The following is a 15022-nucleotide window of genomic DNA, read 5'->3' as shown; positions in this document are numbered from 1 at the left end:
ATTCAGAGTTAGGATACAAGGGAATAGTAAGTGGGACAAGGTTGGGTGGGACCAAGGAGGTCTTTCGGTTTTTCTTCTCCAGATTCTTACGTTTCCCAGAAGCAGCAGTTGTGAAGAGTTATGGCCATAGAAGAATATGAGGAGATTTGAGAATCCCTTTGGGCTACTAGAACAGGATCCGTGTTCGCGTGTATTGTCTGTGGGGGAGTACACATAACTAAGCCAGCACATGTTAAGATCAACATAGGATGCCTTCCTCAGTCACTGAGACAGGGTCTTTCAACAGAACCGTTAACTCACTTTTTCAGCTAGACTAGCTGGCTACTAAGGCCCCAGGATCTGGCTCTCTCTGCCCCCTCCCTGCCACAGACATATGGCAGGCACCATGCCGTTTTAAAGTGGGTGCTGGGAATCTGAACTCAGATCTTGGTTGTACCTAATATAACATCTCTCCAGCCCCTAAACAGGAGTCTTTATCCAGATAGTAGTAGGTCCCACTGTGGAGGACTGGTGAAAGACTGCTTCCACAGGTACTCTGATGGCTGGAGCTAGACGAGAGGCATGGTCTGGCATATTGTGTGTATGTGTGTTATATATTCCATATGTAGCTGGGATGACCTTGAATTTCTGATCCTCCACACTGCTCCCTACCCAGTTCTGAAATGAATGCCTCCACCAGCACTGCTGGTGTTGGTGCTGGGGATAGAACCCATAGCTTTGCGCAGGCTAGGCAAGCACTTACTGAGCTACATCTCCATCCTTGGTACATTCTTAACAGGAACCTCAAACTCTCTAGAGCTGGGACTGGGGCAGACGGCAGCACCTGTGGCAGAAGGGGGTCTGCAGATGAAGATAAAAGTTCAGTTTGCCAGCCAGGCGGTAGTGGTGCACACCTTTAATCCCAGCACTCAGGAGACAGAGACAGGCGGATCTCTGTGAGTTCGAGGCCAGCCTGGTCTACAAGAGCTAGTTCCAGAACAGGCTCTAAAACTACAGTGAAACCCTGTCTCAACAAAACAAAAAAATCTTTTTGGGCTGGAGAGATGCCTCAGAAGAGCACAGGCTGCTCTACCAGAGGTCCTGAGTTCAATTCCCAGTAACCACACGGTGGATCACAACCATCTGTAATAAGGTCTGGTGCCCTCTTCTGGCCTGCAGGCATATATGCAATCAGAACACTGTATATAATATAAATAAGTTCTCCATCCAGTTCTGCCTACCCCACAACCACAGCCACCAAGGCTTTTTTTACTCCTGTGAACCCCTTGGTCTCAGAATCGTATCTAATATACGATAGCTCAGAGCTTACTCAGATCTAGCTTTCCACAATGCCTTCTAATTCTTGATACTAAAAAAAGAAAACAATTTTTTTTTGAGATGGTCTTGCTATGTAGCCCAAGTTGGCCTTGAACTTAAAGAAAGCGATCCTCCCAGCTCTGCTTCCTAAGGGCGCGGCTGTACCACCATGCCTTGGAGCTTTTTTCTCCCTTGTTTTACTGTGTAGCTTGGCTGGAACTTGCCACTTTTATCAAGCCAAATGCTGGGATTAAAGGTGTGGCCACCAGGCTTTAGGAGGACAACTTTATTTATTTATTAATTTTTTTTAAATTAATTTTTTTTTTTTTTTTGGTTTTTCGAGACAGGGTTTCTCTGTGGTTTTGGAGCCTGTCCTGGAACTAGCTCTTGTAGACCAGGCTGGTCTCAAACTCACAGAGATCCGCCTGCCTCTGCCTCCCGAGTGCTGGGATTAAAGGCGTGCGCCACCACCGCCCGGCGACAACTTTAGAGTTGATTTTCTTTCCCACCTCACTGAGGGTTCTCGGTTTCACACTGACGTTATCAGGGTTGCTTGTGCAAGCACTTGAACATCATGAGCCATCTTACTGGTACCGTGTTTTATTTTTCAAGACAGCTTTTGATGAACTAGCCCTGTATAAACTCAGAGATCTGCCTGCCTTTGCCTGCTTGTTTTTTTGGTTTTTGAATAAAGGAAAACAACTGAAAATTCTGTCTTAACTGGTTCCTGGAAGTTGTGGAGCAGAATGGTGGGCACTGTCTGCCCCTACCTATAGCTGGAGGCCTGGACTCCAGGGCTGAGGTGCCAGGTAGACAGTGACAAAGTATTGAGGGAGGTGAAGCCACTTCTAAGTCCCCTCTCATGGTGTGTTAGTACCCTGGACCCAGTCAGTAGGCAGCCTACTGCTTATTTGAGGGGAGGGCAGGAGAAGAGTTCACCCTCATTCTGCTCTTGAAGGAGACTCAAGTTTGGTTTCCAGCACCCACAAGTGCCTAGGGATCTCACACCCTTTTCTAATCTTCATGGGCATCGCACTCACGTTTACACACACACACACACACACACACACACACTAAAAACAAAAAAATCTTATCTGAGGGGCAAGGGACCTAAGACACCTCCTTTATTACCCCCTCCCCCCTCAAATTACAAAAATCTCTGCAGGCTCTCCCACTCAGGCCAACACAGCTGGTTCAGAACTGAACTCTGACAGTTGTGACACCGCAGGAGCAAATGGGATTGGGTCTGTGTGATGCTGAGGAGGCGGCCACTGAGCCTGGGCCTCACCTCTTGCCTCGGGCTCCATGCTGAAACATTCCTCAGCCTTACCCGCCCCGGCGTCGGCACGCAGGGACCCGGGCGCCAGGTCTGTGGGGGTGCTGGGGCGGTGGTCCTGAAGGTGCAGTGTCATGGTGGGCCGTGAGGCCGTGGAGAAGTCACACTGCATGCACGAGTAGCGGCCACGCGTGTGTTCCCACACGATGCGGCTGGGGGCCACGTACCCTGCAGGCAGGCAGGCAGGCAGGCAAGCAGACAGGCAGGCAGGCAGGCCGTGGTCAGTCCCGGGTTCCACCCCAGAGGACCTTTCCACAGGGATGGTGGATGTCGGCCAGGGCAAATTAAACTTTTCCCTACATTCGTCCCCCTCAGCTTCCAGGGTCCAGGGAGTTGGGTCCTTTCTCCTGGGCTTGACTGCCAATCACTGAAGGCACCAAAGTTTGGCTCCCATCCCTGGACCTCTGCAGGAGAGGACCACTCAGATACGGACAAGGCGCAAGTTTTTACACAACGCCGATGCAGATGAAGGTATAGGTGCCAGGCATTTGAAAGGTAAAAATCATGTATTTCAAAGGACAAGCACAGCTGCTTCCAAGCATTCACAGGGCCGGCGCAGGGCACAGGAATGACGAAGGCCCCTCCACCCTACCCTGGTCGTCACCTGCACGCACCCGAGGGCGCATCTGAGCCGCCCTGAGGTCTTCTGGGACTTCCGGTAGCACCTGCAGGAAAGAGGCAGGTAAATAAAGGTGGGCCCAATCAGCTTTGCAGGCAACTGGTTCTCACACTCACCTTGACTCTTTTTCCAGATGGCAGTGCTGGAGGCTGGAGGTCCTGGAGCAGCAGCCAGGAATGGGCGCAGTCGCGGGGGACTCAGTCCAAAGGGCGCAGGGTTCAAGTACGGAAGGAAGGGCCCGGTGGGGGCAGAGGTGAAAGGCTCAAGTAGAGGGAAAGGCAGGCTCAGAGTAGATGAAGGGTCGGAGTCTGCGGGGCGCTCGGGCACGGGTGGCTCTTTGTCCAGGGCAGGGGGTGGTGGTGGGACTGGGCTCTGAGCATGCTCTGCACAAACATGCAGATGCTTGAAGAGGGAGCGGTGAGTGCGGAAGCGCAGGAGGCAATTCTCACACCTGGGGGGGAAGACACAGGGCTGAACTGTCTCCTGGGCAACAATAGGAAGAGGTCTAGCCATTGCTACCCAGGGATCAGGATGTGGGAAGGGTATCTAGGTTGAAATCTCTGTGACTCTGTGCCCAAGTGAAGGAGCTTGCTCTACAAGCCTTCCCTTATGGAAGTCTTGATCCTTCCCGACCTCTCCAGCTCAGAGCCTCAAGCTCTGACTTTCCTTGGGCAGCCAGTTTTCCATATAAGTGAGATGGAACCGGACAGAACCCTGCCACTCCAGCTGGTCCTTCGGTCAGAGCGGCTTACTCTCACTCACATCCATGCTCCATGCACTGCTGGGGTTGGTTTCCCAGACCATATTCATGTCCAACCTGCCCCGCCCCTCCTCCACACAGACTAGAAAGGGATCAACAGAGCAGAAGGTCGAGGTCTCACTTGAAGTAGCGGTTGGGCTTGTAATGTAGCTTGCTGTGGGCCACCAGCTCCTGCATGCTGGGGAAACTCTCAGTGCAGCTCAGGGCTGAGCATCGGAAGAGTTTGCCTGGTAAAGATGAAGGGCAGGTGTGCAGTGGGGTGGTTAGGACTGACCCTGGGGGGGTGTGTCTCTGTCTCTTCCACCCTAACCTGCCTACCTTCCAGTGATTGTGTGGGTGGGCAGTGGGTACGGAGATGCTGTGCCAGATCACGAATACTGGGGAAACTGAGGCAGCAGCCAGGGCTAGAGCAGGGTATCTGTTTTCCTGCAGAAAAATGGGTGTCATCAATTTTTCCTTACTGACCCCCCATTCTCAAAGCCTTGAACAAGTTCCCCTCCCCCCACTACTAGACTAAATTGCCTGGAAAGGCTGCATAGGCTCGACTGCTACAGCTGACAAAGCCTTGATGCTCAGTAAATGGTAAGGAATCCCCCTAGATGGGATACGAGGTAATTCCTGATCCTGCACCATCTTAGTCCTACCGACGGACCTATGAAGGCCCCATCACAGATCACCTGGTGGTGGACGTCGTCTGGGCAACCTCAGGTCCTCATTGGTCCCCACAGCTGTGCTGGTTGAGCCCGGCTGGCAGGTATCTGGGTCTGGAGCGGCAACCTGCTGCGGAGGTCCTCCACGGTCCCACACTGGTGGTATGGGTGTCAGGTTAGGGCCTGGCTCCTCCACGGAGGAGAACGTGGCTGGAGCGACCACATCTGGAGACGCCACCTCCTTGTCGGGCTCACTGGAGCTGGACTCTGCAGTGGCTAGCATGTCCGGGCTGGGCTTGGACGGTTCCTCCTGGTGCAAGAAGTGGCTAGAGTAAGGCTGGGACCAGAGTCTGCCTAGGACAGAGGGAGGTCTTTCCATTCCTACGGCCCACAGGACTCGGGGTTTCTAACTCCCTCTCACCCCCGCCAGATACTACCTAGCCATTCCACTTTCTGAGTCACCAGCAAGATGAGTTATGGGAGGTTGAGGGCAGACTGAGCTACTTTACTGTCTCCTAATTTCAGTTGCAGAAGAGAGTATATGGGGGCTGGAGAGATGGCTCAGCGGTTAAGAGCATTGCGTGCTCTTCTAAAGGACCTGAGTTCGATTCCCAGCAACCACATGGTGGCTCACAACCATCTGTTATGAGGTCTGGTGTCCTCTTCTAGCCTGCAGGCATATATGTAAACAGAATATTGTATCCATAATAAGTAAATATTAAAAAAAAGAGAGAATATATATCAGGGATTATGCATAAAAGAGCATCGTTAGCATCCCTTCTCCAACTCTGACAGGAGAAAGGTACCATGGGGCGGAGGCGTGGCCTAGGAAAGTGGGCGAGGGTCCGGCCTGGGAGCAACTTGGAAAATGCTGCAGGGCCTACAATGCTGGCCGAGCTAGGGCCGTGCTCAGCGCCAGGACTTGAGGTTTAGGGGCCGAGCTCGGGCAGAGTGGGCGTGGCCCAAGCCAATCCAGGCCTAAATGAAGGGGCAGTCAGCGGCGGGCGGGGACCCGGATGTAGGGGCGGGGCTGGTTGGGGGTGCGCGCCGCAGGGCCGCTCCCGGTCAATTCCCGCTGCTCCTCCGTGCCCGCGTGCCGGATGCCACGCTCACCATCTTCCCCTCAGCTCGACCTCTGGCTCGGGTGCCTTCGGTGGCTCCAGCTCCAGCAGCGGCGACTTCCTCGGCGACGCGGGGTCCCGATCACGTCGGCGCCATTTTTTCCGCTCCCAAGATCTCGCGAGATCTGGGGTGTGGCCTAATCCTGAGCGCTCCTAGGAGGAGGGGGCTGGCGCTAGCCTGCTGCTCCTAGGCAGGGCGAATTTTGTATCAGTAACCGCAAAAGCAGAAGTAAAGCTCCTACCTGAGAAATCTCTCCAGGCCCTAGCGTCCTTGCCTGCAAAATGAGCACCTCCATCCTTTCCCTGTATGCCCCATAACCAACTCTGGAAAGGCAAAAAGCAGTACTTTTTTTTGTATACTAGGTCAGGTTGACTTCAGACTTTCGGTGTTCCCGCCTCAGCCTGTCAGACGAGTGTTTCTATACTGTTTGCTTTTCATTGAAAATTGACAGCAGCTCCCCACCACCACCTTATTATTGTTGTTGTTGTTGTTATTATTATTATTGGTCTGGGTTGTGCTTACCTTGAACTTGGATGCCCCCACACTGGGTTTCAGGTGGTACTAGGTGTCGAAGCCAGAGTTTTCCTGTGTGCTAGGCAAACACTCCACACACTAAGCTACATCCTTAGAGATACACAGACACATTGCAGGTGAATCTAGGTGTGCACAGATGGGAGCCTCCATATGGAGGCCCACAGTAAACATTGCCTTCCTCAGGTGCTCTACACTTTATTGAGGCAATGTCTGTTACTGAAGCTAGAGCTTACCAGTTCCCACTAGTGTAACTTGCCAGAAGATTCTCTGTGTCCATCTCCCAAGCGCCCCAATTACAGGTAACGGCTATGTCTTCCACCCAGGGAGTGCCAGGGATCCAAATTCTCCCTCATTTACATGAATTCTGTGAGCATGAACCCTGATCCCTCATGTCTGCACAGAGCATTCTTCCTAGCAAGTTTCGAATTTTTCAGTGCATTCAAGTGTGCAGACCAATAATAATACACCTAAAATTTATTTTTGAAAACAGAAACAACCAGACAGGGTCTCCCGAATTGGCCAACATACAGAGAATAAGAGACTGTTGAATATTCAGCTCTAAATGGCACCTGTATGTTATACCTCTCCCTCCAGGGGTCATCTTCTCAGAAGAAATATCAGAAAGAGCGTAGGAATCAGAGATGGAAGGTAGCATCAAGGGAGCAGTGACCCCTGGGAGGCTGACCACACACCAAGGCCCCATTTCCAAGGATAAAGCGACAATACAAGCTAGATTCGATGGGGAAATTCAAGAAAAGAAAGACAGAAAAAAATCTTCAGGTTTATTTGACATGGATGGTTGTGGGAGCAGCTGGAGGTGTTGGTGGATATGTTCAAAACATGTGTGTGAAATTCGCAACTGTGTAGCTGAGGATAACTTTGAAGTGCTGGGATTGTAGGTATAAAACCACAACATTTGCTGTATGCCTTACTGGGGACCCAACCTGGGGCTTTGTGCATTGAGCCAAGCACTTGACCAGCTGGCCTGGAGTCCCAGCCTCTCTTTGTTGCAAGGTGGAGAGGTGTGTTTATGCTGGGAAGGAAGAAGGGGTGAGGCTGAGGAAAAAGCAGGGCCACAAGGAAGCGGATGAAGGGGCCGGATGTAAGACATTTTGTGAAAGAACCCACAGGATGTGGGAGCTGAGGACTGGGTAGGTTTGAGGTAACAATGGTTCACAGTCTGGAGCTGTCCCTAACCTAATTTATCCAGCCCCAGGTATTTTCTCCAATTCCAGCACCCTGACCAACACTTAACTGGTTACCCTTCTCAGGAGCCTCCCTTCCTCTAAGTGAGGTATCCTCCGTGCCAGTGGAGCCAGGGCTATGCCCACAAATTGCTAGAAGGGGGGAACAATCTGCATGGTGAGCTTGAAAGGAAAGAGTGAAAACCCCTTCTGCCTCTTCTGCCTCCTCTTTCTTTCTTTAATGTAGCTCAGGCTGCCTCGAGGTCGCTTTTGTAGCCAAAATGACTTTGCACTTTTTTTTTTTTTTTTTTTTTTTTTTTTTTTTTTTTTTGAGACAGGCTCTCTCTATGGCTGTCCAGGCTGTCCTGGAACTCACTTTTAGACCAGGCTGTCCTGGAACTCACTTTGTAGACCAGGCTGGCCTGGAACTCACAGAGATCCAGATGTCTCTGCCTCCCAAGTGCTAAAGACTAGCGCCACCACCGCCTGGCAACTTTCACTCTTGATTCTGATTTCGCCCTCTCAGTGCTGGGATGAGAGCTGGTTTATGCAGCGCTCGGGATGGAACCCAGGGCTTTCTACATGAGCTACTTTCCTCAACCTTGTTTTTCTTCTTCTCTTCTGTTCCCTTTCCTTTCTCTTGTCTCTTCCCTCCTTCCATTTCTGTGGGAGCTGAGAAGGCAGGCCATTTCCACATTTGTCTGACGATTGGAGTAGCTGGGAGACTAACAGGTGCATCTGGCACGGTCGCCCAGCTCCTTTGATAGGAAAGCAAACCTGGTGCCATCCTCAAAGTGGTCAGGGTACGCTAATGTCATTCTGCTTTTTCTATTGTAATTATGAGGTCACCTGGGGAAGAGGTGTTTTCAGTCTCCCTGACAAATTGGACATAAGCAAGCCATGACTTAAGTCATTCCCCCCGCTGCCTAGGGGACAGAATGCCAATGAAGTTTTTGTCCCCCTCCCCCCAGTTTACATTGATATAAAAGCTGTTTGAACCCAGGCCTTTATGCTAAGCAAACACTGCCAACTAAGCTACATCCCCAGCTCGCTCCTTTGGTAGGGAAAATTTATTTATTTAAAAATTGCAATTAGCCGGGCGGTGGTGGCGCACGCCTTTAATCCCAGCACTCGGGAGGCAGAGGCAGGTGAATCTCTGTGAGTTCGAGACCAGCCTGGTCTACAAGAGCTAGTTCCAGGACAGGCTCCAAAGCCACAGAGAAACCCTGTCTCGAAAAACAAAAAAACAAACAAAAAAAAATTGCAATTAATTTTTTTTGCTATGTGTGTATGGGAAAACCTGTACCATGTTGTGCATTTAGAGGTCAGAGGACAGCTAGCAGAAATTAGTTCTCGTCTCCCATCATGTGGTCTCAGCACGCAGCACATGTTGTCAGTACTGTAGGAAGCACCTCAGCTTGCCGAATCGTCCGCTGGTCTTAAACAGTTTATGTACTATTATTATTATTTTAAATATTTTATTCCTATTTATGTATAGAAGTGTTTTGCCTACACGTGTGTATGTGTACCCCGTGTGTGCCTGCTGCCCAGGGGAGCCAGAAGAAGGTGTTGGATACCCTGAGACTGGAGTTATGGATGGTTATGAGCCACCTGTGGGTACTGGAAATCAAACCCTGGTCCTCTACAAGAGCAGTTGATGCTCTTGACCACCGAGCCATCTCTGCAGCCCCTGTTTGTTGTTAGCAGGAGGGGGCTAGAAAGAGGAAAGATTTGCATAGTCAGCTCTCCCTGTGCACTTTTATGTGGGCTCTGCCAGGAGTGAACAGCGAGCGCACTGGCCTGCTGGCCATCTCACTGACCCTCCTCCTTCACCATAGCCATTGAGGGGCCAGGCTTGTGAGGCCTCAACCCTAGACAAAGAGTTACAGGCAAGTAAGTGATGCTGAGAGCATGAGAAACAGTCTTCCCCAGGGAAGAGCACACCCATGGTTATCCAGGACCAGATGTCAACCCCTGAAAGCACATACATACATTGACATTATAGACTGAGCAGGTTGTATTTTTGTATTTAGGAAGGGGAAAGTGATGTAATTGTTTTCAATATCTCAAAAAATTATTTAAAATAAATAAATCATAATTCTAGAACTTGGGAGGCAAAGGCAGACAGATTTGTAGAAGTTCAAGACTAGCCTGAGCCGGGTGGTGGTGGTGGCTCAAGCCTAGTTCCAGGACAGGCTCCAAAGCTATAGAGAAACCCTGTCTCGAAAAACAAACAAACAAACAAAAAAGACTAGCCTGGTCTATATAATAAGTCATTATTTTTTTTCTCTCTTTCTCTTTCTCTCTCAGTACTGTGATTTAACCCCATGCTATACAAGTGCTTCTGAACTGGAGTGTAAAAGAACTCAGAGGCGGAATGGTCCAGCCACACTCCAGGACGTTAAATGCTTTTGCAGAATGATTGACCAACAGGAGGCCCCATGAGGCCCGGCTACATCCTGTGCTTGTTTTCCCAGCCAAGGTTGGTTCCTGAGGCAGATGCAGAAGCAGAAGGACCTTTTGGAGCAGATTCCTCAGCCACACACGAAAGTCTCATGTCGCCCAGGACATCCCCAACATCAGTCCTTTAGGGCTGGTGAGACGGTTAGAGCTTGACATGAGTTTGACTCCCGGAATCCACATGGTGGCAGGAGAGAACTGGCTTCACAAAGGTGTCCTCAGACCTCACACACACACACACGCATGCACACACACACACAAATACATATGTTGTTTTTAAAATCAACCGTATAGTCAAGGCTGACATTACACTCTCGGTCTCCCTGTCCCCGTCTCTTGACTACTCAGATCACAGTCATGCACCACCATGCCCGATTTTATGTGGTCCTGATGAACCCCAGAGCCTCATGTTGAGAGGCAAGCACTCTACCAACTAAGCCACATCCCCAGACCCAGAACTCAGTAATTTTGTCCTTGCTTTCACCTGACATGTTTATTTGCCTCAGTGATGAGAGAAAGGTGGAGAGCCCGACTGTCAAAGTCCCCTGGCCCTGGACTGTGCACAGCACTTGGCGCTCAGGGCAGGACACGAATCATTTCACACACACAAGGCAGTTGGGAGGTAGGTTCTGCAGCAAATCCTATCGGACACACAATAAAACAGAGACTTGGACAGCGATTCAACCCATGGGAGGCCAGCACCAGGCGTGGGGTGTGACGGTGGTGATCCTCCACATACAGGGCCCTCACTGGGCTGGAGGCCACAGGCCTGAGCATTCCGGCCAGTGCAGCCAGGGAAATCAAAGCTCCCACCGGCAGGGCTTGGCTCCCTAGTAGGCAAGCAGGCAGACTGGTGGGTGGATAGTCAGATCTTCTCCACATAGTTTCCTGGGAAGAGACCTTCCTGGCCATGGAGTCGGCCCTTCCACCAGCCAGAGGGATCTGTGGGAGAGATGAGCTTGAGATGCCCGGTGCACACTGCTTTCTCTGTTTCTATCTTATACCCATCTTGGATATTTTGTTTGCTTTGTATGGTTCTGCCTGTCTGCAAACATATTATGCTTGGGCCAGAGAGATGGCTTAGTACTTGTCATGCCTGAGTGAGGACCTGAGTTTCTTAGAACCCACGAAAGCCGATGCAGTGGTACATGACACATTTGTTATTCCATGTTTCTCTATGGTGCAACAGGAGGTAGAGACAGGAGAACCCCTGGAAACGCTTGGGTCGGCTAGCCTGGCATATACTGTAGCGAGCAACAAAAGACGCTGTCTCAAACAAGGTGGTAGGGAAGGACTGACACCTTAAGTTGCCCTCTGACCTCTATGTGCAGAACACGACAGGTGTGTACCTTCATAAAACACAAGAATGTACATATGTGTGCCTGCACACATACACACAGATGCACACATACAGACACATATGTCCGTGCACACATGCTCAAAGACACACACATATAAATCCGAAGACATGTGTGCACATGTGCACTATGTTGCTGAGGTTGACCTTGGACTCCTTATCCCCATGCCTCTGTCCCCTGAGGACTGTGATTATACCCGTGAGCTATCACACTCACTTCTGTTTCGTTTGGAGACTAGTTCTGTCTCCCTGAGCAGCCCAGCTTGACTTCCTCCTCTCCATCCTCAGTTCCCGAAGTTCTTGGACTACATGTATGTGACATTATGCACGACTGTCAGCCTTTGGATCTGGAGGCAGGCGCTGGGGACTGAACTTTGTACATGCCAGGCAAATGCTCTGCTGCCGAGAAGCTTACTGCTTGAGCCTTATCCTTAGCAGCCGACTTCCCTCTCTCTTGACCTTCCATCCTCTCCCTCACGTTGAGAAACCCAGCACCTCCTGCGCATGAGGGAAGTGCTGTACCACTCATCTGCACTCAACAGTCTCTGCCCTTCTCTAGACAATCTCCTTCAAACCCCAGCAGTAGTTAGGAATAATTAGGTCCCATGACATCCAGGAGGCCCTGCTATCCACTTCTGAAGTGTTTCTGGGGTCATCCCAGATGGGGACCTTCAGGTAGGACTTGGGCAGGGCCATCATGACTCGGCTTCCTTCCTACTTACAAGGACTTGTAAAGTCAGTTGTTACTGACAAAAATACGGCTGCACCCTGATGTGGTGGCACTTTCCCGTCACCTCAGCACACAGGAGGCCGAGGGAGGCCATCCTTACGGAGTTCAACGGCAACATAGCATGACCTTGTCTCAAAATAACATAAAATAATAAAAAGGCTCAGGCATGAGGTGTGATAAAATGGGGCCGCAGCCCTAGGTGCTTTAGGAGGTGACATTCAGAGGCCAGGTTGTCCAGGCTGCGCAGCTCTGGGAGACTGTGAGCTTGATACCCAGTCCGCTTGTTTCTCTATGTTTGTAAGTGTGCACCAGTGTGTACACCACTGTGCTCACCACTGTGCACACCACTGTGCTCGGCTTTACACCTTTAAATTACACTTTCTTCTTCCGTAATGTGTGCGCACGGTATGCACCTCTGAGTTGTATGTTTTTGCATGTGTGTAGGTGCCCATGTATGGGGGGTGTGTATGTGGAGACCCCACGTCATCATTCCCTACTGCTCATCCACCGTATTCACTAAGGCAGAATCTCTCAGTAAGAACCAGAGCTTGCTCTGGGGATTCTGGAAATCAGAACTCTGGTCCTCATGTTTTCAAGACAAGAGCCTTAACCACGGAGCCATGTCCCCAGCTTGTGTGTGTGTGTGGGTGAGAGTCCATTCTCTCTGTCCACCATGAGAGTTCCAGGTTTGGTGGCAATGGCCTTTACCTGCTGGCCATCTCACTGGCCCTTGTTCCTGGTTTTTGCATGGATGGGAAGGCTATGCAGTAATGTATAGCTGCCTCACTATGTCAGCCTCTACCCCGGAATACAAACCTTCCATGAGGATCTCGATTACTTCATTCACATTGAAGCTCAGCTCGTCCACATCTTGGCCTATGTACTGGTACAGTGCCCGGCACCTTGGGCCATGGATGCGTGGTTGGGGCTTGGGCCGGCCCACACCTGGCACAGGTCTCTGCCCTATGCTCCGCTTCCTTTGCATGCTGTGGAGACAGCGTGGGTTTCATCATAGCCCTGGATAGATACTCCTCTATTCCTTAACCGCCTCCTGGGGCTGTGCCCCCCACCCCACCTACCCTGCCACACCCTGGTCAGGCACATTGAGGAATTCTGTGTTGTGTTCTGAAGGTGGCCGTGCCCGGGGACGTCTGCTGGCTCCTAAGGTTGAGGATGGAGGGCCCCTGGGAGGCCTCTGGGAACTCCTTCCAGATGTGATCTCCATGGGTAAGGGCCCCGCCCGGGAAGAAGGTGGTACCCCATTTCGATTCATGCCTATGGTGGAAACAAAGAGAGAGATATCTGTCATGAGTGGCTGTGAACATTTGAGGAGTTGGTGCTGAGATCTGAGCCTGACAGAAGATGCAGCCACTCTCAACCCAGTATGGTAGAACTGTGTTTGAGGGCCAGGAGTGGAGATGCTCGCCTTTAACCCCAGCACCTGGAGAAGAAGAGGCAGGTGGTCCTACCAGCCAGGACCACATAGAGTGTCCCTGTCTCAAAAACAAGAACATGGTGATGCATTTAACCAGCACTTGTGAAGGCAGAGGCAGATGAATCTCTTAAGAGTCCCAGGTTAACTAGGACCACAGAGAGAGACCTTGCCTCAAAAACAAAAACGTGGTGACGTCTTTAATCCCAACACTCAGGAGGCAGAGGCAGGTGGATCTCTGAGGTCAAGGCCAGCCTGGTCTACAGAGTGAGTTCCAGGACAACCAGGGCTACACAGAGAAACCCTGTCTCAATAAACCAAAACCAAACCAAAACAAAACAAAAAAACAGAAAGAAAAACCAAACCACCAAAACAAACAAAAAGAAAAGGACAGAGTCTGAATGAGGGACCCTGGAGGTAGGATGCTCTATAGGGAGCTTTACAAGATGCTGGGGTACCCACAGAAGGGCGTTTATGCGTGGCTTTATGTATTATTGGTGTATGTGTGGGGTGTATGCACGGTACACACTTGATGAAGACTTGAGAATTTCTTTCTTTCTTCCTCTTCCTTCTCCCTCACTTTTTCCTACTTCCCTCCTTTCTTCTACCTCTTCCTCCTCCTTACCTCCCACCTCTCCCTTCTCCTTTGATTTATGGTTTCACTGGTTTCACTGTGTAGCCTTGGCTGGCCTGGCACTGGCTGTGTAGACCAAGCTGGCCTTGAACTTTCAGAGATCTACCTGCCTTTGCCTCCTGAGTCCTGGAATTAAAGGTGTTCACCACCACATCCAGCCCAAATCTTTTTTTCTTTTTCTCCTTTCTTTCTTCCTTCCTTCCTTTCTTTCTTTCTTTCTTTCTTTCTTTCTTTCTTTCTTTCTTTCTTTCTTTCTCTTTCCTTTCTATTATCTATCTATCTATCTATCTATCTATCTATCTATCTATCTATCTATCTATCTATCTTATTTATTTATTTAGTATACAATATTCTGTCTGCGTGAATGCCTGCAGGCCAGAAGAGGGCACCAGACCTCATTACAGATGGCTGTGAGCCACCATGTGGTTGCTGGGAATTGAACTCAGGATCTTTGGAAGAGCAGGCAATGCTCTTAACCTCTAAGCCATCTCTCCAGCCCCCCATCCATCCATCCATCTTTTTTTGGGAGGGAGGTTTCAGTAGCTATGAAGCCAGTCCTGTAGACCAGTCAGGCTGGCCCCAAACTCAGAGATCCTCCTGCCTCTGCCTCCCACATGCTGGTGTTAAAGATGTGCACCACCGCTGCCCAGCTCTCCTATCTGTTTTTTTTTTTTTTTTTTTTTTTGGTTTTTCGAGACAGGGTTTCTCTGTGGCTTTGGAGCCTGTCCTGGAACTAGCTCTTGTAGACCAGACCAGGCTGGTCTCGAACTCACAGAGATTCACCTGCCTCTGCCTCCCAAGTGCTGGGATTAAAGGCGTGCGCCACCACCGCCCGGCTCTCCTATCTGTTTTTGAGACAGGGTCTCAACCTTCCTGTGCAGTTGACAAACCCAGATTTATATGTCTTT

The 15022-nt window shown here is 50.5% G+C and overlaps 2 protein-coding genes across 4 annotated transcripts in view; both read right to left on the bottom strand.

Moving 5' to 3' along the window:
- Nucleotides 1-2418: 2418 nt before the first annotated feature.
- On the bottom strand, nucleotides 2419-5892 carry Znf414 (zinc finger protein 414). 3 transcript variants are annotated; one of them, XM_057772155.1, is made up of 7 exons: nucleotides 5775-5892; nucleotides 4689-4971; nucleotides 4330-4437; nucleotides 4133-4238; nucleotides 3368-3702; nucleotides 3247-3297; nucleotides 2419-3036 (listed from the first exon to the last, which is right to left on the bottom strand). In XM_057772155.1, the coding sequence occupies exons 1-7, from the start codon at nucleotides 5775-5777 to the stop codon at nucleotides 2705-2707; spliced, it is 1218 nt and encodes a 405-aa protein (XP_057628138.1). In that variant the 5' UTR covers nucleotides 5778-5892; the 3' UTR covers nucleotides 2419-2704. The 3 variants fall into 3 exon arrangements, with proteins under 3 accessions (XP_057628138.1, XP_057628140.1, XP_057628139.1); XM_057772157.1 differs by having other exon boundaries at nucleotides 2900-3297; XM_057772156.1 differs by having other exon boundaries at nucleotides 2900-3702.
- Nucleotides 5893-10388: 4496 nt separating this feature from the next.
- Myo1f (myosin IF) overlaps nucleotides 10389-15022 on the bottom strand; it is a 49715-nt gene continuing 45081 nt past the window's right edge. Inside the window, exons 26-28 of the mRNA XM_057771677.1 lie at nucleotides 13128-13323; nucleotides 12865-13034; nucleotides 10389-10903 (exon numbers count right to left, since the gene is read on the bottom strand). Coding sequence (XP_057627660.1) covers nucleotides 10827-10903; nucleotides 12865-13034; nucleotides 13128-13323 — 443 coding nt within the window. The 3' untranslated portion in view covers nucleotides 10389-10826. The remainder of the gene's footprint in view (nucleotides 10904-12864; nucleotides 13035-13127; nucleotides 13324-15022) is intronic.

This window comes from Chionomys nivalis, chromosome 6 (genome assembly GCF_950005125.1).
Source record: "Chionomys nivalis chromosome 6, mChiNiv1.1, whole genome shotgun sequence".
Classification (NCBI taxonomy): Eukaryota; Metazoa; Chordata; class Mammalia; order Rodentia; family Cricetidae; genus Chionomys; species Chionomys nivalis.
Note: the sequence above shows the minus strand (reverse complement) of the source record. Positions and strands in the feature narration are given on the sequence as shown.